Source organism: Equus przewalskii, chromosome 2 (assembly GCF_037783145.1).
Source record: "Equus przewalskii isolate Varuska chromosome 2, EquPr2, whole genome shotgun sequence".
Classification (NCBI taxonomy): domain Eukaryota; kingdom Metazoa; phylum Chordata; class Mammalia; order Perissodactyla; family Equidae; genus Equus; species Equus przewalskii.
Genome location: NC_091832.1, coordinates 12369585 through 12392935, shown reverse-complemented (window position 1 = coordinate 12392935; position 23351 = coordinate 12369585). Strand labels below are relative to the sequence as shown.

The 23351-nt window shown below is 36.4% G+C and overlaps 1 protein-coding gene across 11 annotated transcripts in view; it reads left to right on the top strand.

Annotated features, from left to right (window-relative positions):
* MAST2 (microtubule associated serine/threonine kinase 2) overlaps positions 1–23351 on the top strand; it is a 211016-nt gene that overhangs the window by 74706 nt on the left and 112959 nt on the right. For 3 of the 11 annotated variants that reach the window (XM_070609724.1, XM_070609723.1, XM_070609720.1), the window contains one exon: positions 18083–18180. The exons of 4 other annotated variants lie outside the window; for them this stretch is intronic. Coding sequence is in view for 4 of the 7 variants with exons in the window: in XM_070609723.1 (XP_070465824.1) it covers positions 18172–18180 (9 nt within the window). In the remaining 3 variants the exon portion in view is untranslated. Of the gene's footprint in view, positions 1–3604; positions 3700–10695; positions 11468–18082; positions 18181–23351 lie in introns of those variants that run through there. 4 more of the 11 variants (XM_070609725.1, XM_070609726.1, XM_070609716.1 and 1 more) reach the window with 4 other exon arrangements.

Genomic DNA, 23351 nt, shown 5'->3' with positions numbered 1-23351 from the left:
CCATAGTGGCTGCACCAGTTTGCATTCCCACCAGCAGTGTATGAGGGGTCCTTTTTCTCCACAACCTCTCCAACATTTGTTACTATTAGTTTTAGATATTTTTGTCATTCTAACGGGTGTAAGGTGATATCTTAGTGTAGTTTTGATTTGCATTTCCCTGATGATCAGTGATGATGAGCATCTTTTCATGTGCCTATTGGCCATCCGTATATCTTCTTTGGAGAAATGTCTGTTCATGTCTCCAGCCCATTTTTTGATTGGGTTGTTTGATTTTTTGTTGTTGAGTTGTGAGAGTTCTTTATATATTAAGGATATTAAGCCTTTGTCAGATATATGACTTGCAAATATTTTTTCCCAGTTAGTGGGTTGTTTTTTTGTTTCAATCCTGTTTTCATTTGCCTTGAAGAAGCTCTTTAGTCTGATGAAGTCCCATTTGTTTATTCTTTCTATTGTTTCCCTTGTCTGAGAAGACATGGTGTCCGAAAAGATCCTTTTAATACTGATGTCAGAGTGTACTGCTTACGTTTTCTTCTAGAAGCCTTATGGTTTCAGGTCTCACCTTTAGGTCTTTGATCCATTTTGAGTTTATTTTGGTGAATGGTGAAAAAAAAATGGTCAATTTTCATTCTTTTACATATGGCTTTCCAGTTTTCCCAGCACCATTTGTTGAAAAGACTTTCTTTTCTCCATTGTATGCCCTCAGCTTCTTTGTCAAAGATAAGCTGTCCATAGATGTGTGGTTTTATTTCTGGGCTTTCAATTCTGTTCCATTGATCTGTGCACCTGTTTTTGTACCAGTACCATGCTGTTTTGATTACTGTAGCTTTGTAGTATGTTTTGAAGTCAGGGATTGTGATGCCTCCCGTTTTGTTCTTTTTTCTCAGGATTGCTTTAGCAACTCGGGGTCTTTTGTTGCCCCATATGAATTTTAGGATTCTTTGTTCTAATTCTGTAAAGAGTGTCATTGGGATTCTGATTGGGATTGTATTGAATCTATAGATTGATAATATGGACATTTTAAGTATGTCTATTCTTCCAATCCATGTGCATGGATATCTTTCCATTTCTTTATGTCATCTTTGATTTCCTTCAATAATGTCTTATAGTTTTTGTTGTATAGGTCTTTCACTGCCTTGGTTAAATTTCTTCCTAGATATTTTATTCTTTTTGTTGCAATTGTAAATGGGATTGTATTCTTGAGGTCTCTTTCTGTTAGTTCATTATTAAAGTATAGAAATGCAACAGATTTTTGTAAGTTGATTTTCTACACTGCAACTTTGCTGTAGTTGTTGATTATTTCTAATAGTTTTCTGAGGGATTCTTTAGAGTTTTCTATATATAAAATCGTATTGTCTGCAAACAGCACGGATTTCACTTCCTCTTTGCCAATTTGGATACCTTTTATTTCTTGTTCTTGCCTAGTTGCTCTCGTCCAAACCTCCAGTATTGTGTTGAATAAGAGTGGTGCGAGTGGGCATCCTTGTCTTGTTCCCGTTCTCAGAGGGATGGCTTTCAGTGTTTCCCCGTTGAGTATGATGTTGGCTGTGGGTTTGTCATATACGGCCTTTATTATGTTGAGGTTCTTTTCTTCTCTTCCCATTTTATTGAGAGTTTTTGTCATAAATGAATGTTGGATGTTGTCAAATGCTTTCTCTGCATTCTCAGAGATAATCATGTGGTTTTTATTCCTCATTTTGTTGATGTGGTGTTATCACATTGATTAATTTGCAGATGTTGAACCGTCCCTGCAACCCTGGTATAAATCCCACTTGATCATGGTGTATGACCCTTTAATGTATTACTATATTTGGTTTGGCAATCTTTGGTTGAGGATTTTTGTATCTATTTTAATCAGTGATATGGGCCTGTAATTTTCCTTCTTTGTGTTGTTCTTGCCCGGCTTTGGGATCAGGTTGATGTTGGCCTTGTAAAATGTGTTAGGAAGTGTTCCATTGTCTTCAGTTTTTTGGAATAGTTTGAGGAGGATAGGTACTAAATCTTCTTTGAATGTTTGGTAGAATTCTCCAGACAAACCATACGGTCCTTGACTTGTATTTTTGGGGGGTTTTGATTACTGTTTCAATCTCTTTACTTGTAATTGGTCTATTCAAGATTCTTTACTTCCTCTTGATTCAGTTTTTGGAAGTTGTGTGAGTCTAAGAATTTATCCATTTCTTCTAGATTGTCCAATTTGTTGGCATCTAGCTCTTCATAGTATTCTCTTATAGTCCTTTGTGTTTCTGTGGTATCTGTTGTAATTTCTCCTTTTCCTTTTCTAATTTTATTTATTTGAACCTTCTCTCTTTTTTTCTTAGTGAGTCTGGCTAAGGTTTTTTCAATTTGTATATCTTCTCAAAGAACCAGCTTTTAGTTTCATTGATCCTTGGTACTGTTTTTTGTGTTTGTTTCAATTTCTGTTATTTCTGCTCTAATTTTTATTATTTCCCTCAGTCTGCTGTCTTTGGGCTTTGTTTATTCCTCTTTTTCTACTTCTGTTAGGTTTAGTTTAATATTGCTTATTTGAGATTTTTCTTGTTTGTTAAGATGGGCCTGTATTGGTATGAATTTCCCTCTTGGGACTGCTTTTGCTGCATCCTATATGAGTTGGTATGGTGTATTTTCATTTTCATTTGTCTGCAGATATTCCTTGATTTCTCCTTTAATTTCTTCAATGATCCGTTGGTTGTTCAGTAGCTTGTTGTTAGTCTCCACGTTTGGCACTTTCCTAGCATTTCTCTTGTAGTTGATTTCTAGTTTCATAGCATTATGGTCAGAAAAGATAATTGATGTTATTTCAGTTTTCTTACTTATATTGAGGCTTTCCTTGTTTCCCAACTTATGGTCTATCTTTGAGAATGTTCCCTGTGCACTTGAGAAGAATGTATATTCTGCTGTTTGTGGATGAAGTGTTGTATGTACATCTATTAAGTCCATGTGGTCTAGTTTTTCATTTAATTCCACTATTTCCTTGTTGATTTTCTGTCTAGATGATCTGTCCATTGATGCAAGTGGGGTGTTGAGGTCACCTACCATTATCATGTTGCTGTTAATTTGTCCTTTTAGGCCTTTTAGTGGTTGCTTTATGTACTTTGGTACTCCTATGTTAGGTGCATATATATTTATAGGTGTTATGTCCTCTTGGTGGAGTGTCACTTCTATCATTATATACTGCCCCTCTTTGTCTCTCATTGCCTTTTTTATCTTGAAGTTTGTTGTCTCTGATATAAGTATGGCAATACCTAATTTCTTTTGTTTGCCAGTAGCTTGGAGTATTGTCTTCCATTCCTTCTCCCTGAGCCAGTGTTTGTCTTTAGAGCTGAGATGTGTTTCCTGGAGGCAGCATATTGTTGGGTCTTGTTTTTAATCCATCCACCTGCTCTTAACAGTCTTTTGAAGAGCAAAATTCTGTAATTTTGATGAAGTTCAATTTACTAATTTTTCCTTTTATTGATTTTACTGTGTGTTTTTTTTGCAGGGGAAGATTTGCCCTAAGCTAACATTTGCAAATCTTCCTCCTTTTTTCTTCCTCCCCACCCTCCCACAGCCACCATACGTAGTTGTGTATCGTTGTAAGTTCTTCCTGTTCTTTGTGAGCCACTGCAATAGCATGGCTACTGCCAGGCGAGTGGTGTAGTTCTGCACCTTGGAACCGATCCTCAGCTGCTGAAGTGGAGCATGCTGAACTTTAACTGCTAGGCTGTGAGTGCTGGCTCTCATGGGTTATATTCTTGATGTCATGTGTAAGAACTCTTTGTCTATCCCTACGTCCTGAAGATTATGTTCTATGTTTTCTTATAAAAGTTTTATTTTCAAACTTTTAAACTTTTAAAAAACTTTTAAACTTTTAAAACTTTTAAAAACTTATAAAAGTTTTTAATTTTACATTTAAATCCACGATACGTTTTGAATTAAGTTTTGCATATGTTGTGAGATGTAGGTTGAGATTTGTTTATATATTTATTTACTTGCCTATGGATAGCCAGTTACTCCAGCACAATTTATTGAAAGATCTATCCTTTCTCCATTGAATTGCTTTTACACCTTTGTCAAAAATAAATAGGGCATATTTGTGTTGGTCTATTTCAGGTTTCTCTATTCTGTTCCTTTGGCCTGTGAGACTATTCCTAAATCTTAACATTGGTTAAAGTTGTTCCTTACACTTTAGCCTTTTATTTCAGAATTGTTTTAGCTGTCTAGTTCCTTTTCCTTTTCATATAAATTTTCGAATAAGTTTGTTTATGTCTACAAAAAGTCTTGATGGGATTTTGATAGGCGTTGCATTAAGCCTAAAGATAAATTTTGAGAGAATTGGCATTTTTACTATTAGTCTTCTAACCCTTTAATACAGTATGTCTCTCCATTTGTTGAGATCTTCCTTGATTTCTTTAATCAGCATTTTGTAATTTTCAGCATACATGTTTTGTATATATTTTGTTAGATTTGTACCTAAATATTTCATCATGTATTTTCATGTTCTTTGCCATGGGCAGTCTTAGTCCCTCAGCTCTGGTAATTCATTTCAAGTGGGGCTGAAAATTAAGAGAGGTCAAATGGAAAAAAGAAGTGAGGCAAAATCTTTTTTGTGATTGTAAATGGTATTACTGTATTTTATATTTTAGTTTCCACATGTCTGTTGCTAGTAGTTAGAAGTGCTTTTTTTGTGCATTGGTCTTCTATCCTGTGATACTTTTCTACATGGCAATCATGTCATCTTCAGATAGGACAGTTTCGTTTCTTCCAATCTGCCTTTTATATCCTTTTCTTGCCTATTGATCTGGCTAGGACTTAGTTATTTTAAACACTGAACTTTTATTCTGGTAATGATCGCTTCATGAACCTAATTTGAGACTAACATTACTAGTTTCACTCACCTTATTCCTTACAGTTTCTGATCTTTGGCTTCTCTTGGACTTCAGAAGTTTAGCTTGGATTGATCTTGAATCCCTTTGGAGGAAGGAAAAACTCTCTGTATTCTGAGAATGTGACACGATGCAGCATCATTGTTATTAATTTGTCTCCCTTCAGTGTGAGCTTCTTGGGAGGCAGTTGTAAGGATATAGGGCCTGGTACATAGTAAACTCCTAATTAGTGTTTGTTGAGCAAACATGTAAATGAGTAAATGGAACGAATATATGGCTCCTTCTCATGTAAAAAGTCTTAGGAAAACCTTTTCTGACAAGCTATACCTTAACTCTGGTGGAATTGACAATGTGAGGCCTTTTGCAGCTGCCCATCTTATTTTTAGATCAGATGTTTTGTTCGTTTTCTTCTCTCCTTTCACTTTCACTTCTCCAGATTCCTGTTTCATTAACAAGATGCTTTATGCTTTGGACATTACATGTGGTTTTTTTTGGTTGGTTTGTTTCTCAACGTCAAAAAAATGTCTGTATTTTGAAAAGATAACATTGTCTAATTGGTTTTAAGTTAGAAGAGTTGTAAAATAAATAAGCAGTTATATTGAGGAGTTGCAGAGAAACATCAGTCCTGGGACAATGTTTTATATTTAAGTGGAGGAGAATTTACCTCTAGATCTGAATGCTTGATCGTGCATGTCTGTATATGTACTGTCTTCAGGGTACGGTGGTGAGCTGGGCTGGGGAGGAGACGTGCATCACATGTGGGGAGTAACCTTAATACTTTAGCAAGGGCATTTAGTACCTGATTCAAGTATTCATTTTGCTTCAATATTAGAATAGCTTTTTCATCTATATGTTTAATATCTTAAATATCAAATTTGCTTGAAAATTCCCTCCCAAATTTCTTTTCCCTTACCTACTTTATTTTTCTTCATTGCTTTTATCATCTTCTAACATACTGTATATTTTATGTGTTCATTTTCTTGTTTAATATCTGCCTATAGCCGGTTGAATGTAAGCTCCAAGAAATCAGACATTTTTATCTATTTTATTAACAGTTGTATCTCTAGAACCCAAATAGCAACTGGTGCATGGAGGATACTTAATTTGTGGAATAAGTGAGTGAAAGGAGGATTACTTTAAAAGACAGTGATTTCCTAAGAGGTTTGAGTGAGGAAGCTTAATTGTAAACCTATGCAAATTATAAAATAGGGGTATCAGGAAAATTATTGTCTTTTACTCTGAGGAGCATAGTTTTCCTCTGTAAAATTAAGGAATTTTACTTGATTAATGGAGTTTCTATATAAGCAACAAATAAAAAAGAATCCTTTGTTGAGAATTTACCATGAGCTATAGAGGTTTCAGGTTCTGTGCTCTGCACTGTGTGCAGTGCCACCAGCAGTGACTATGAGAGCAATAGAGATAGTGTCATAGTGAATGGTGAAAAAGTCTCTAGACTCCCTTCAGGCCTTAGGTTTTTTTTTTTTTTTTAAAGATTTTATTTTTTCCTTTTTCTCCCCAAAGCCCCCCGGTACATAGTTGTGTATTCTTCGTTGTGGGTTCTTCTAGTTGTGGCACGTGGGACGCTGCCTCAGCGTGGTCTGATGAGCAGTGCCATGTCCGCGCCCAGGATTCGAACTAACGAAACACTGGGCCGCCTGCAGCGGAGCGCGCGAACTTAACCACTCGGCCACGGGGCCAGCCCCCAGGCCTTAGGTTTTGTAACAAAATTTTCTCCTTGTGCTTACCTTGGCTTGTTTGCCACATAAAGCTCCCCCTTATAGCTTTTCACTAAATGGGATTAGTTGTAAGATATTTTATTCACTTTCTGATCAATGAAAGGATAGTTTATGTTGAGAATATACATAGATGCAACCTATTCTGAAAATTTATGTATTTAATTTTATTTATTTCTGCAGATGTTCTAGTTTTTACCTAGTCATTGCCAAATAGTCTTATTAACACCAAATTAATGTATAGCAGAGAAGTTGATGAAAATGTTCTACTAATCCTTTCCAGGACAGGAAGCTCTCCTCCATCTGTTCTGTTCAGTTAAAGCTACATGTTCTAGCATAAACATGGGTTCAAGTTCCTACTATATAATTTCTAAGCAGGTTATGTTCCCTTCTTGGGTCCTAATTTATTCAGTTATAAAATAAGAGATTTCAGTTAAATTAGCACATCCATTTATAAATAAAATTTATTTGAAGCAAGATTCAATATGAACCGTTAGGGTAGTTTTTCTTAGCAATCCTTATGTCTAAACCCATCTCTTCCTGGCTTCTCTGTTTACTAACCTTCTAATTATTCTCCCCTTTCATGTTAGATACTGTCATCAGGCATAAGTCTTCCTACTCCTCCCAACTCCTGCCATCATCTTTATTATTTTTATCTTCAGCAACCATGTAGATCCTGCCAATTTCCTGGCATCATAGTCGCTTGACCTCAACATCATCATTTCTAGTCCGTGTAAGCACTCTCTTCAGGACCATACTCTGTGCCTTGTCATATCTCTCAAATGTTCCCCCACTTAAACCATAATGCTGGATAACCTCCTCACTACAACTTGATAGGTTTTCAGCTCCCTCATTTAGTTATTCTTAAAGGATATCAGTTCTTATGCTTATCAGGACCTCTAGTAGATCTTTCTAATGTCTTCCTGTCCTTTAATCTTTACTTTCCTTCATTTTTAGCTTTGATTCTATGGTCCATTAACTCTCTAACTCGTTAGTCAGTGTCGTAAATCTTTTGCCCCATTTTTTGTCAGCCTGTCTGGTAAATCTGTCTGATAAAACTTTTGCCTTTGTGTTACTGTAGTCTACTGAAGAAAGCCACACATGGAGCAGATTGGTGGCCCTATAAAATTATGATGAATAATGTCTGTCCATCAGTCCTCAATATTCCTCGCCAATCCGACTTTTTCTTTAATTATCTTATCTTCTTGTTCTCCACATTACCTCTTTCAAAATTTTTTTGCTTTTCTCAAATCTCTGATCTCTTTGCTCTCTGCTGATTTCCTTCTTATTTCACAGAGAAAACAGCTGTGATTTGGAAACTTCTTTAGCTTCTTTACATCTCAGGTTACAGATATTTGGTTACCTGTACTTGCTTTTTCTTCTGTTATAATGCAAGAAGTATTCTTCCTATTGTCTCTGTTCATCCTCTGAATGCCATGCACTCCTTTTCAAGAATAACTTTCTCTTTTTTGAGAAATTTGGCTGTGAAAGATAGAAAAGAGTTAACTGGAAACCAGAGGAGTTGTCTAGATTTGCTGTCTTTATTTCCTCCTCTCCTGTTCATTCTGCAGCCTGCTGCAGTTGGGCTTCTGCTCCTCTCACCATCTACCCCTGAAGCTATTCTTCCAGAAGGCACCAGTGACTTCCAAGTCAGGAAATTCAAGGGTGTGCTTTAGTGATAGGTCTTTTGACAGTATTTCTTACTGTTCAGCCCTCCCAGACACTCTTTTCTTGGCTTCTTTAATAACATTCACAGTCTTGATTTTCTTCCCACTCTTCTTAGCCTCCTGCAATTTAATTAGTATTTATAAACGTGATTTTCATATTAAAAAATAAAAGTTTACTAGATTAGAGAGAAGAATGCAAAATTTGTATGAATTTTAAGAACAAAACAAGAGGCTTTAAAGAAATCAGATGTGGGAGGAAATTCTGGGCAGGGTGCACTCTACTCTTTCATTAGAGATACCGAAAAAGGTTAAGATGCATTGATAAATGTTGTTTAAATTATTCCTTTCAACAGTCTTATAAGGTAGATGATTTATTCTTGTTTAACTACAAAGAATTTGCAATGAAAAGGATGGGATGTGTTCAGGAAACGGTACATTGTTCTTTCTCATGGAAGGCTAAGGTTACAGTAAGGTAGTAGTGAAGATAAAATTTATTGTTTCAGGGTTATGGGTGCCTTGAATACCAAGGGGAGGAGGAGATTTTGTTTTGTTTTTTTTTTTTTTGGTGAGGAAGATTGGCCTTCCTCTTTTTGCTTGAGGAAGGTTGTTGCTGAGCTAACATCCCTGCCAGTCTTCCTCTGTTTTGTATGTGGGACGCCATACAGTGTGGCTTGATGAACAGTGTGTAGGTCCGCAGCTGCAATCCAAACCTGTGAACCCTGGGCTGCTGAGGCGGAGCATGCAAACTTAACCACTATGCCACTGGGCTGGCCCAAGGGGAGGAGTTTTCCACTTAACTTTTTAGATAGTGAGGACTGGTTGAAGATTTTTAAGCTGTACACACTTTAGGAAAGGGAGACTGTCTTGGCCAAGGGCTGATACTCCTATAACATTACTTTCGGTGAGCAAATGGCACTTCCACTGGAAGCTGTATTGTAGATTTCCCAGTGTAATGAATTGAGGCCTCTTTGACACTCCTTTAGCACTTTGTCATACTTCTGATGTAGAACTTTTCACATTGTATCATAATTACTTGTTTGTATTTGGCTTCCCCATTGGATTTGAGCTCTTCTAGAATAGAATTATTAGTTTATGGGTAATGTTAATCTTGGTAATCTTTTCCCATGCCCATCTCAGTGCTTGGCATGATAAATGATTCCTGAACTAGTAATTGAATGAAGAGTTTGAGTTTTGAATCTCTGGTCTGAACAGTTTATCAGCATGCCCCGTGTGTATTTCTACAGAGTTGACTGAGTTAGAGGCTCACTGCTGCCTCCTCTCTGCTCGTATATGTTTTAGTTAGTTAATAAAATCTATTTTGCCAGAGAGGTTCTATAGCTTTAAAAGCCTGTGGCTTTGCAGACACTCAGTGGATAGCATACCCTGTGCAAATCAGCTGTCTGTTCAGGTCTTATGTTTGTTTTCCCCATAGACATAATCCAGCCGTTAGTTGCTTAAAGCAGCAGATGGAAGGAGCCCATGGAGATGTGGATTTATTAGCTCTCACAATGAAAGACCACACTGGTTGTGTTAAGGATTAGAAGTTTTTTGCTGAATGAAAGGGCGATGGATCCTGCTTTCTGTGCTATTTTCAGCAGTATGGCTAGCTCTTGTGTCTGGAGTCAGTTGTAAGAAGACCAGGAAAAGATTTTGTAAATAGGCCTTCCTTCAAGCCCCAGACTGTTGGTGCAGCTGCCATAATTATGGGAGTGGCAGCTTTTCCTCCTTGTTGGGTGCAGACTGAATCTGTCCTAGAGTTATTGCTGTATTTACTCCTTAGAGTGTATAACAGCCTGATTCAGGGTGCTTTATACATACCTTTATTTGTCAAATTAGGAAATTTGGATTAATATTTCCTGAAATCCTTTGGAGAGTGAATAATTTTTGCAGCGTGTCCTATGGTTTGAAGAACAATGATTGTGAATCGGTAGATAATGTATTTAATCCTCTTCCTAAAAATATAGTATGCCTTTGCTAACAATTTTTTTGTGGCTTATTAGAAAAACATCAACTTGCTTTGCTTTTCCCCCTGTGTTTACTAGGATTGTGGCAATTACTATAAAATTGGAAAGTTTAAAACATTGTTTATGGAGTGTTTAAGTGACAAAATCATATCATGAGAGCTAACCTTTCATTCTTGAACTCTAAAAATGTGTATATATATATTTTTTTTTAAGTTATAAATTAGGAAACTAGAAACATTTTTAAACTTGGCTGAAGTCCCTCTTTGAAAATGGCAGCCAGGGACCAAAGAAATGATTCCGAGATCATTAAAGCCTGGGTAAAATTTTCCAGACTTTTTCATGCTGTGCTCTTTAGAAGTCTGATGGAATGGGGAGCTTTTCCTGTGACAGTACTATCAGCATGAATAGATGAATGAATTCGTCCAGGCTCAGAACTCACCACACATGTACTAGCCCCCTCCAGGACATAAAAGAGCAGAGAAACCGACCTTAGCAATGATCTAAGCTCCTGAAGAAAGGCTTTCGTGACAGTCCAAGAAGTGAAGACCAGCGTATCTACAGATAAAGAAACAAAAGAGCCTGTGACAGTATCGAAAGAATCTGACATTTGCTTTGTCTATACAAAGGATGAAAGGAATTTTGCCGACTTAGTCAAAACAATAACTGGTTTTATATCAGCCTAAGCCTAAAATACAGGCATCAGAATAATATGTTTTTCTTTGTGTTTCTGAAGAATCGTTATCTTTTAAAAAACGTATGTGGAGTGGTTTTGTTTTGGGAAAGGAAAACGTGACATGGATTTTATAAGCTTAATAGCCGTAGGTGGAGACACTCTTGTTTTGTTTGCCAAACCTTTTTAATAAGCAGTGAAGTCAGGATATCAAAGATTGGAATTTTTTTCTGGGACCTTTGTCCTTTTCTTGGTACTTCAAATATTTTCAAACAAAGGGGTATAGATGGAAAAGGAAAACAAATATGAAATATTTTCCCCTATTTTGGTGGTGATTCAGATGAGATCAGTCTGTACCGCTGTGAAGAAAAACGTGGCTCTGATGTGAGGCGGTGATTGTCTCCTCACGCTGGACCGGGAGAGAACTGGTTTAGTGGAGCGGTGCTTAGTGGGCGCAGCGTGGGGAACGGGGTGAATTGTTTGCCTCAGACCCAGCAGTAAGCAAGTAGGCACAAGTAATTGACTGATATCTATTATGGATGATACCAGTATTCTACGAAGGAGAGGGTTACAGGTGAGTACCAGAAAGCCTTTTTACTGATCTCCTTCCTCTTAGTGTCTTTTGAAAATGTACTGAACAGATTGCTTCAATTTCATTTAATTCATTGAGGCACGGTAGAATGCCTCTTTATTCCATCATGTATAGTTATAATTAGAGAAATTGTCTAAGACTTTTTTACTTTGATAGAAAAAAGGCTGCTTGGGTTTACTTAGATTATATGAAGTGAGTGGAGCAATTAAATCAGACCTATGCAGGATGCAAGCCTATTTTTGGACATCAGACATTACTACTAACAGATTGTTTACAGTAAACATATTCTGTTCCTGACCACCAAGCGTGCCTCCTCACCTCCCCCACCTTAATTGTCACATATATATGTAATATATGTTTGACTGTACACACAGTTTTAAGGACTTTTCTGAATGATCACCTTGCATACATGCATACAATATAGTCTATATATCCGACACCTGTTTTGGAAGCCTTCTCCTCTTTAAGTGTTGGGTAATTTGGCACATGAATAGGTAAGTAAGGTATAATAATGAGGGGAAAGTAGACTTATAGACAACCTTCGCCTGAGTTTTAATGAATGCCCTTCGCTCTAAAAGAGTACATACCACAGTTCTTTCAAATTTGATGATTAACCTTTTCATGCTTTGTAAGGTAGATCTTCCCATCTTAGTCTTACTAATAAAGAGCAAGCTGGCTTAATTTAGTCCCTCACTGAGTGTTTTTAGGGATTGAGGTAGTGAAGGTTTCAGTATAAAACACACTGAGCTAATCAAATCAACCTGTGAAGGTTTGTCCTGAGATGTAGCTATTTGTTTTTATTTTGTTTGACATTTGTTAAGTACTTTTTTTGTACGAAGCACCCACGTCTTTTTAATTATCATGAATTAACGTTATTTTGGTTTCTTTAAAATACTCAAAGAAAATGTTTAGGCTTGGTAAAATTTAAACAAATTATGATATTCGTAGTTGTTCTTCTTATTTGTGCTTCTTATTAATGGCATTGTGAACATTTAAAGCCCACTGGGAACATCCCCTGAATCTTCAGCAGTTGTTCAATATAACTGGGCTTTAAAAGTCAATGCCTTATTTTAATTTCTCCTCTTAGTACAATTGGTCTGATGAGATTTGTCATTTGATTTCTTGGAGATATTTTGAGAAGTATTTGTAAAGTACTCAGAAGACTTCTTATAAATAGTAATGTGTGTTCAAGTAGCTGCTAATAAAAAATGGCTGGCTCTATAAGCACATTTAATTGCATTGCCTATTTATATCTTTATTTCTTTTTAGTTGCCAGGATTCAGAAAGAGAATCCTATTTGTTGAATGGGGAGTATTTTCAATTATTGTGCCTGTTTTGCATTAAATCAATCATTTTCTCCCTAGTGACTAAGTCAGTCTCCAGTATCTGCTACCCTGTTTACCTATGCCTTTTTCTTGAGTCTTTGTTTCTATCCAGGAGGAGTTCCAAATTGCCAGATTACATAGCACTGGAGGATGTCTTCCTACAGCCTCCTTTTTTTTTTCCAAAAATTTTTATTAATTTAAAGTTTATTCTTCAGAAGACTGCATTGAAACATTCTGAAACAGAAGTAATGCTGAAAAAGCACCAGTTTAGATTATTTGTTTTAAACATGTAAATTACAATGTAAAACTTTAAAAGTTAGTTTTAGAGTAATGTACATAAAAACACAAAAGCTGAAGTGTACCCAGTCAAACAGGTATCTACTAGGTAACCTCAGATTAGATGAGAATCCAAATGAATGTTTGGGCCTCACTAACTGCTTTTTGCTTAATAAGTTATACTTCCTAAAGATTTTTAAGAAAATCGGCCAAGATACAGCCTGCTTTGGTCCCCCAACTTTCTTATCCAGGTTTCCTGGGAAGTATAATAAATAGTGCGTTTATTGTGTGCCTGTCTTGTGTCCACAGGTTGTTAGGCTATACATTACATCTCATTCGATCATCATGATGTTGTTAACAAGTAGGTATTATCTGCATTTTCAGGTGCAGATAATTTTAAAGAAGAAACAGAAGATTGGTTCAAATTATAGTTCTGCCACATTTCAGGCATATAACCATGGTCAAATTTTGAAAAACTCTTAATGCCTCCGTTTCTGTATTCGACTGTCATATTCAGAGTAGACTATGGAGGCAAGAGCTGCTGCAGGAAGACCAATTATGAGACCGTTGTTGTCAAAAAGGCAAGAGGATCTAATGGATTGGAGGCGGGTGATGGCATTGGAGGTGGTGGGGAATTTTCTGGTTGGCCATTTTTTCAGATATGTGAAGCTTAGTGACTCCCTCAAGGACAGACAACTTGCAAGTGGCTGGTCTAGTTGTGGATGCTCTGAAATGAAAGTAACAGAAAAGTCGATTCTGAGTGGTTTACATATTAAAGAAATGTATTGACTCACAAATATGGAAATCCAGAGATTGGATGGGTTTCAGAGTTGGGTAATCTAGTGTCTTTTGCTCAACTTCCCTGTGCTGTATTTTGGCCTTGTTCTCAAGCTGGCTTCCTACTTATTAGCAAAAGAGCTGTTGTGGTTTCAGCCTCACATTCACACACCACAGCATCTCTGGGTTCTTTTAGACATCTGGGAGGTTATATGTGAGCATCTTTCTTTTAAACTAGAGGAGCCTCCATCCTGTGGAGGAAATGGCATTGTTTTGCTTGAAGAGCAGTTCAGGTTTGGGTCTTCCTTAGGTATAAATTGGCTCTCATCTTCCTGCTGCTTTTGCAGGGAGAGAGATTTGAGGTTGAAGTTCTTTATGGATGGAAGGAGGTTCTTTTATTTTTATCTTACTTCCCAATCAACTTTATGGGAGATGGTTTTATTTTAACTTTGAAAAGTCAACTGACTAGCCACCATAAACAGATTTTTATTATCAACTCTCTAGTGCCATCATTTCTGTGTTAAGTAAACATTTGCCCATAAGGCAGACACAGTAATCGCTTTTCATTGAATAGTGAACCCAGTTTCCTAGGTTCTGAACTGAGAATATTTTTTTATGCTGTCACAATTATTGCCCTCAGGCGAAAACTGTGTAATGTTTCTTCCCCACTTCTCTGCCTTTGATGTTCAAAAATGAGAGTACTTGAAGTGCCATTGTTCAGGAGTACTTAATTATTTTGGAGAACATATGACAACATATATTTATTTAAATGTGTTTATTTTACCTTTGACTTTGAAAGATAGTTTGTATGGGTACACAATTTTATGTTGGTAGTAATTTTCGCTCATACTTTTGTACGTATAAGGATGCAGCTTATCTTTTGGTTTCCATCATTCTGTTGAGAAATATATTGCTGCTCTAACTGTCATTCCTTTGAAGGTTATGGATTTTATTCTCTGGCTCTTAAGATTTTTTGTCTTTGGTGTTTTTTAGTATTACTATCATTTACCTGGTCTGGATTTTTAAGAAAATCCTACTTGGGGTACATTATGCTTTCTATATATGTATATTCATTTATTATCAATTTTGGAAATTTCTTAGCCATTATCTCTTCAAATATTGTAACTTCTCCATTTACTTTTGCCTTCTGAGATTTGAATTAGACATATATACAAGTGCTAAACACAAAAGAGTATATATTGTATAATCCATTTAAAGAAAATGCCAAAACAGCAAAACTGTTCTATAAAGTTAGAAATCAGCGTGATGATTTTCCTGGGGAGTGTAGGTAGTGACTGGAAGAAGGGGCATGAGAATGCTTCTGGGTTGATGGTAATATTCTTTTTAAAAAACATCTGGGTATTGGATACACTAGTATGTTCAGTTTGTGAAAATTTGAGTTGTATGCTTATGTATTACTTTTCTGTATTTATATTGTACTTCAATAAGTAGTTAAAAAATATTTGTTGTCTTCTTTCATCCATTGGGACTGAAGTACAGGATGGTATTGTCATGATCAGTGGATTCCGAGTGGGCCCTAGAATCTTGTTCTCCACTCCTGCCCTCACTCCAAACAGTGTTATTTATATTAGTCATACTCTAGGGGTTTAATTACAAGTTCTATAAAGATATATCTAGTCTTTCAGTGGTGGAGAATGCCTTTTTTCTCCCCTCCTGATTTTACATGTTAGTTGAGAAGTTGTCTCCAAAACCCACCCCTCTGTCCCCTGCCACTGGAGTGGAAGGTTATGTTTCTTGGAGCCTGTTAATTTCCTTCTCTGGGAAGAGTGCTACTCCTGCAGTGAAAGAGAAATGAATGAATGAATGGATAAATAAGTAAATAAATACGAGTAAGAATTCACAGAGAAAGTGTGAGGAAGTCTCAGGGAGGGAGCTGCCTCAAGCAGAGACAGCTTTGACCCACAGTCATCTCCATGCTGGTGACTGTTGATATAAAGGACAAGCACCAGCCTTGTGACTCTTGGCTTGCATATTTACTTGTGGGGGTAGTGGTTACTGCCTTTGGACACTTGGTCTTTGTTCTTTCTTTGGAAATATTTAGTGAGTTTAGTCCTTGTGAATAATGAGTAATGCATATAGACAGTGATTCCCCATGTGAATAGCACCATCTCATTTTGTATATAATACCTTTAGAAGTTTGCTTTGTGGGCAAGTGAAAGGGAGTGAGTAGTTATTTCTCTAGAATTATGCAGCTTTCTTTGCAACTTTAGAATATAGTTCAAGAAAAGAGGGAAATATCATCTTTGGCAGACAGTATCCAAGTATGTCAGTTTGAGGGATCCAAAATGGTGATAATAAAATTTTAGACTCAAAACAACATATCCTTGAGTTTTGAGGCAGAGTTTTTGGAGAATAGCACCTCCTCTAGTAGCTTTAGAACCTTGCTGCAGGTGGATCAGATTAGAAAAATGCAACTCCTTATTACTATGATAATCCAAACTCAAACCTAAGCTGATGGTGAGGGGTGGGCACAATTTTTTTTTTAAAGATTTTATCTTTTAGAGCAGTTTTAGGTTTACAATAAAATTGAGAGGAAGGAGCAGAGGTTTCCTATATTCCCTCTGCCCCCACACATGCATAGCCTCCCCCTTTATCAACATCACTTACTAGAATGATATATTTTATTTTTTTTAACCATAGATGGATCTACATTGATACATCATAATCACCGAAAGTCCATAGTTTACTTTAGGTTTCATTCTTGGTGTTGTATATTCTGTGGGTTTGGATAAATAGGTAATGACGTGTATCCATCATTATAATATGATACAGAGTATTTTCACTGCCCTAAAATTCCTCTGTGCTCTGCCTGTTCATCAACCCCTGCCCCCACCCTTGGCAACCACTGATCTTTTTATTTGTCCATAGCGTCCTTGCCAGCATTTGATGTTGTCAGTGCTTCATATTTTGGCCATTCTTACAGATGTATAGTAGTATCTCATTATTTTAATTTTCATTTCCCTAATGATATATGATGTGGAGCATCTTTTGATGTGAAAACTCTAAGCTTTTAAATGTATTTCCTATGCTAGCTTTGGAATAACTTTTATGAGATAGGCAAAGTAGATTTTTTTTTTTAAGGAAAATTAGCCCTAAGCTAAATCTGCTGCCAATCCTTCTCTTTTTGCTGAGGAAGCCTGCCCTGAGCTCACATCCGTGCCCATCTCCCTCTACTTTATATGTGGGACACCTACCACAGCTTGGCTTGCCAAGCAGTGCCATGTCCGTACCCGGGATCCAAACTGGCAACCGCCGGGCCGCTGAGAAGTAGAACATGCACACTTAACCGCTGTGCCACTGGGCTGGCCCCCAAAGTATATATTTTTATCTTAAGGTGTGCAGATAAGAAGAATGAGATTTAGAGAGATTTAATGACTGACCAAGATTTTATGAGCAAAGGAAGTAGTAGATCTGTGTTTGAATATTTTTCTGACTCAGAGCCCTGAGTTATTTATATCATGTAGAAATAGCCTGTTAGTATCATCAAGCTGTCTTTACTATTCTTCAAACTCATATGAGAACAACACATCTATCATTTGTGTCACACTTTGTAGAATAAAATACTTTCATGTACGTTATTTTATTTGACCTTTACAATCACTGTATCTGAGGCCTTAGAGGTATGTGCAGTCTCAGCCCACACAACTTGTATGTTATAGAGTCATAACATGAACCTAGTTTTCTGAACTTCAAAGTTGTGTTCTTTCCCATATTTCTTCTTATTATTGTATAATGTAAGTACTCTATCATTGGAACCTGTTGTCAGGGTGATGACATGTGAATTTAATGGAACAAACAAATGGAACAAGAAGAGTGAAATACATTAGAGTTTCTTTCATAGAAGCACCATAGCTGCATATCCACTGATTTCCCCCTTGGCTCTTGACCTCAAGATAGACTCACACTCAAGCCTGAATAAGTGGAGCTAATACACCATAATGCCCAGAGCAGTAGTAACGATACATTTGCTACACAGGAAAGGGAGGTTTTTGTACATCCCGGCAGATTTATTTGCTGCCAGAGCTGAGGAGATGCTTGTTTTGGGAGATAATGTTCCTTTTAAAGCCAGTTAGTAAATGGTATTAAAATAGATTGCCTTGTTAGGTAATGTTTTTCTCTCGTGAAAGCATTCTTTTTGACCAGCCAGAAGACTGTCAGTAAATAACATAAGTGATTAAAGAGTATATCCTTTCTCCAGTAAAGCCTCTTTTGCTGACCGAATTGCAGTTGACGGTTTTCATCAAAGTAACTCCAAATGAGCAGGACCCTATTGTGAACCTTATAATAATGATAATAGTAAGTATAATTTACTTATTTGATTGATTCATTGATTTATTCGTCAAATATTTGTTTGGTACCTGCTAGACCAGCTATTGTGCTGGGTGCTAGGAATGTTATTGTCAACAAGACTGATCTCTGCTCCTCCAGAGCTAACAGTCAGTCCCAGAAAACAGACAATTAAGCAACTAATTACAGTAAAGAGTTGGAATTATACAGAGGTAGACTGGGGAAACTGTGTGTAGGGAAATCTTCTTAGAGAAAATGAGGTTTAAGCTAAGGTCCAAGAATGCATAGAAAGAGGTAAAGTATTCCAGGCAGAGAGAACAATAGGTGTGAAGTACTGAAGGTGAGAGAGAGTCTGGCACATGTAAGAGATCAAAACTCCGGCAAGACTAGAGAACTGTGCAAATGATGCTAAAGAGGTAGGTAGTAGCCACGAGGTAGTGCCCTGTAGGCTACAGACAAGATTTTAAACTTTACCCATTGAAGAATTTTAAGAAGAGAAATAACCCCATCAGGTCTGCATTTTAAAAAGATTTTTTAGATTGCAGTATTTGTTTTGTTAAACTCACATAGTGTCACCTAGAAAACAGATACTAGTTACATGATGTTTACAGTGATATAACATTAAAAATCAAGGGGAACAAAACTAAATTAAAGAGAGATCAATTAGGATAAAGTTATAGGATGATGCTGGCTTGGACTACGGGACACGTCAGTAAAGATAAAGTGAAATTGACAGACTAAAGATAGATATTTTGGAGGTAGAATTGGCAAGGCTTGGTGAATAATTGGATGTGTAGGGTGAGAGAAAGTGAAGAATCAAGCATGGCTCTGGGTTTGGTGCTGCCATTCCTGAAATGGAAAACGGAAGAGGAGGAAGATTGAGTACAAAGATAAGTTGAGTTTTTAGACATATTAAGGATAAAGTAGTTGTGTGAAACTATAGAGCTCAGGAGAGAAATCTGGGATGGAGATATAAATATGAGAATCATCTGTAAAATATGTGTAGAGAGGAGAGTTCCCGGGCAGAATTTTAAGGACAGTGAATGTTTAAGGGTCTAAGATGATGAAGTAAGAGCCTAGAAAGGTGTTTAAGTAGTGTTTTCAGAGATAAGAGGAAAAATAGGACAATATGGTTTCATAGAAGGAAAAGTCTTTCAAGACAGAAGAATGAACGATACTGTCAGATGCTGCTGGGCAGTCAAGCCAAAAAAAGAAATGGTGGAGTGAAAATGCACTGGAGGTTCTTTACATGGAGACCATCGGTAACCCGACAAGAATGGTTTAAATGGGGTGGTAAGGTCTGGAGATATTTACAGTGTGTTGAAGAATGAATAGGAAGTGAGAAATTGGAGATGGTGAATGTGGACAACTCCTTCAAGAAGGGTGGCTGTGAAGGGAAAAAGAATTGATGAGGCAGTGGTTGAAGAGGGATGTGTAGTAATAAACGGAAATTGTTTTTTCTTGTCTCAAGGTGGGATAGACTTGAATGTGTTCAGAATGCTAATCAGAAAATTGTGAAGAATATGGAGAGTCAAGAGATAACTAGTAGATCAGAGAAGGCTAAATGGGACGGGCTTCACCTGATATTGTAACATATTGTCAGGTATTACCATCCTATTGTCTAAGAGAAGGTGATGAGTCAGAGAAATTATAGTTATTTGCCTAACTTACCTTGTGCTCTTACCTCAGGCAGACTTCCTGATTGTGCAGCTTTCCTCCTCAGCCTCCTATGAATATTCCCTGGGAAAGGGAGGATTGGGAAGTCATTGTTTCTTGGACTACCTTTATCTGATTGGAGGCCACTTCTTGTTCCACTTTGTCTTAGATGTGTCTTTATGATACCAGAGAGCTTGGTATAGAATGTACTAATCTGAGCCCTGGTCGTCCGCCTTGCAAATACAGGCTTTTGTGTAGGTTCAAGGAGTGAGTAAGGAAGATAGAAGGAATGGATTTCCGTGGATGCATTTTCCTGTCCGAAAGGGATTCCGAGAAGGGCACATATGCATTTTATAGAATTTTTGTTTGCTGTTATTGTCCCAAGGTATAATCCACTTCGTGTTACCTGTTAAAACTATTCAAGAAGTCAAAACTGTCATGTAGGTTAAAAGAACGATATTCCCAGTTTTATATAGATTGTTTCAGAAAATAGAAAAAGAGGACACACTCCCCTAGCATGTTTTTATGAGAACAGTATAACCGTGATGCCAAAACTGACAAGGACAATTTGAGAAGAGAAAGACCTTCATAGGCCAGTCTTACTTATTAACAAACATGGAGGCAAAAATCCTAAATAAAAGCCTCCAGTCCTGGTTGATTTTATTAGTGAAAACTATATAATATTTAAGGAAGAAATAACACCAATCTTATACCAACTCTTTCAGAAAATAGAAGAGGCAGGAACACTTCTCAGCCAGTTTTAGGAGATCAGTATAATTGTGATACCAAAATCTGACAAATGCATCATGATAAAACTGGAGACCATTATCCCTTATAAAGTTAGGTAAAAAAATCATTAACAAAATATTAGCAAAGATAATCTAACAGTGTATTTGACAAAGTTGGGTTTGACCCAGAAATGCAATTCACCACATTAACAGAATGGAGGAGAAAAACCATGTGATCATGTCAGTATATGCAGAGAAAATACTTGACAAAATCAGTACCCATTCATGATGAAAACTGTAAACAAATAGGGAATAGAAGGGAACGTTATCAATTTGATAAAAGTTATCTATGAAAAACCTACAGCTAACATCGTATTTGGTGGTAAAATACTGAAGTCTTTCCTCTGATCAGATGAGAAACAGACAAGGATGTCTACCACAGTCAATCCCAGAAAGTGAAAAGAAGTAAAACTCTATTCATAGAGAACTTGATTGTTTATGTAGAAAGACCCTAAGGAATTTACAAAACAGTCATTACAACTAACAATGAATTTAGTAAAGTTGTAGTATACATAGTCAATATATAAAAATTGATTGCATTCTTGTACTAGAAACAAGCAATTAGAAAATGAAATAAAAATTTTATTTACCATAGCTTCTAAAATATCTACTTAGGGATAAGCTTAACAAAAGAAGTATAAGATCTTTTTGCTGAAAACTGTAAAACATTATTTAGATTAATTAAAGTATATCTAAGTAAGTGGAGAAATACTATGTTCATGGATTGCAAGACTCAATATTAAGATATCATTTCTTTCCAAATTGGTCTGTAATCCCAGGATACGTTTTTGTAGAAATTAATTTTCTGATTCTAAAATTACATGGAAATGCAAAGAATCTAGAATATTCAAAGCAATCTTGACAGAGAAGAACAAAGTTAAAGGACTGCATGATCTGACTTCAGGACTTAATATAAAGCTACAGAATCAGGGAAGTGTGGTGCTGGCATATAGTGGAAAAATAAATCAGTAGAGTGTCGTAGAGAACCGAGAAATAGCCCATTCTATTATAATTTGATTTTCAACAAAGGTGCCAAAGCAATCTGTTGGGGAAAAGATAATGTTTGCAATAAATGGTGCTGTAATAAGTAGCTATCCATATGGAAAAAAATGAACCTTAATCCCATCTCACATATTACCCTAAAATTAATTCAGAATGGATCATAGATTTAAACATAAGGCTAAAACCATAAAGCATCTAGAAATAAAATATAGGAAAGTATTTTTATGTCCTTGGCATGGCAGAATTTTCTTAGACAAGATACTGAAAGCATTAACCATAAAAAAATATTGACAAAGTGACCTTCATCAAAATGAGAAACTTTTGCTCATCAAAAGACACCACTGAATAACTTCAGTAAGTGAGCCAGAGACTGGGAGAAAATATTAATGAAACATGTCTAACAAAGGACTTACATCCAGAATGTATGAAGAACTCTTAAACTCAGTAATAAAAAGATAAATAGCCCAGTTTTAAAAGGGGCAAATATTTTAAGATACTTCATAAAAGAATATATATTTGTGGCTAATAAGCACATGAAAAGATGCTTAGCATCATTAGTCATCAGGAAAATGCAAATTAAAACCACAATGAGATATCACTACACACTCAGTAGAATGGTTAAAGTTTAAAATACTGATGTCATATAGGCATGAATGTAGAGCACTTGGAATTCTTGGTGTGAATGTAGAACAGTTCTTATTAGTTGAGTATTAGCTAGAATGTGGAGCAATGGAAACTCTCATACATTGCTAATGGGGGTATAAAATGATATAATCACTTTAGGAAAAGATCTGGTAGTTTCTTATAAAACTAAACATACACCTATCCTATGATCCTGCAGTTCCATTCTTAGGTATTTACTCACGACAAATGAAACATAGACCTATTAAAATACTTGTACAGGAATGTTAATAGCTCAAAACTAGAAATAACCCAAATGTTCATTAGTAGGAAAAAGGGTAAATAAACTGTGGTATATTCATATGATTGGATATTGCTGCTGTTAGATGCAGCATCATGGATGATTTTCTAAAACACTATGCTAGTGAAAGAAGCCTCATGTAAAAGGATTCATACTTGTATACAGTCATGCATCACGTAACAATGTTTTGGTCAATGACAGACTGCGTATACAACAGTGGTCCCATAAGATTAATACCATATGGCCTAGGTGTGTAGTAGGCTGTACCATCTAGGTTTGTGTTAAGTACACTCTGTGATGTTCACACAACGACGAAATCACCTGGGCACACATTTCTCAGAATGTATCCCCATCGTTAAGTGACTCATGACTGTGAGCAGGCAAAACTAGTTTGTGGTGAGAAAATGAGAATAGTATTTGCTTGGTGTGAGAGAATAGTAGAAAGAAAGAACATGATGGAACTTTCTGCATTGATGGACATATTCTGTATTTTGATAGGGATTTGGGTTACCTGAGTGTATGCATTTATCAGACTTACTGATTGACACACCTAAGATTTGTGCCGTTCAGTAAATTTACCTTAAAAAAACCCCCAAAACCTGACATGAAAGAATTGTAAACAATTACTGAATTCTGGTTAATAATATACATGCTAAAGTGTATACTGATATCTGCAGTCTACTCTGAGATGCATTAAAAAAAAAACAACGGATGGATAGATGGCTAAATATGTGATAAAGCAAATACTGCGAAATGTTAATAATTGTACAATCACTGTACAAGTCTTTAAACTTTTCTGTGTTTGAAAATTG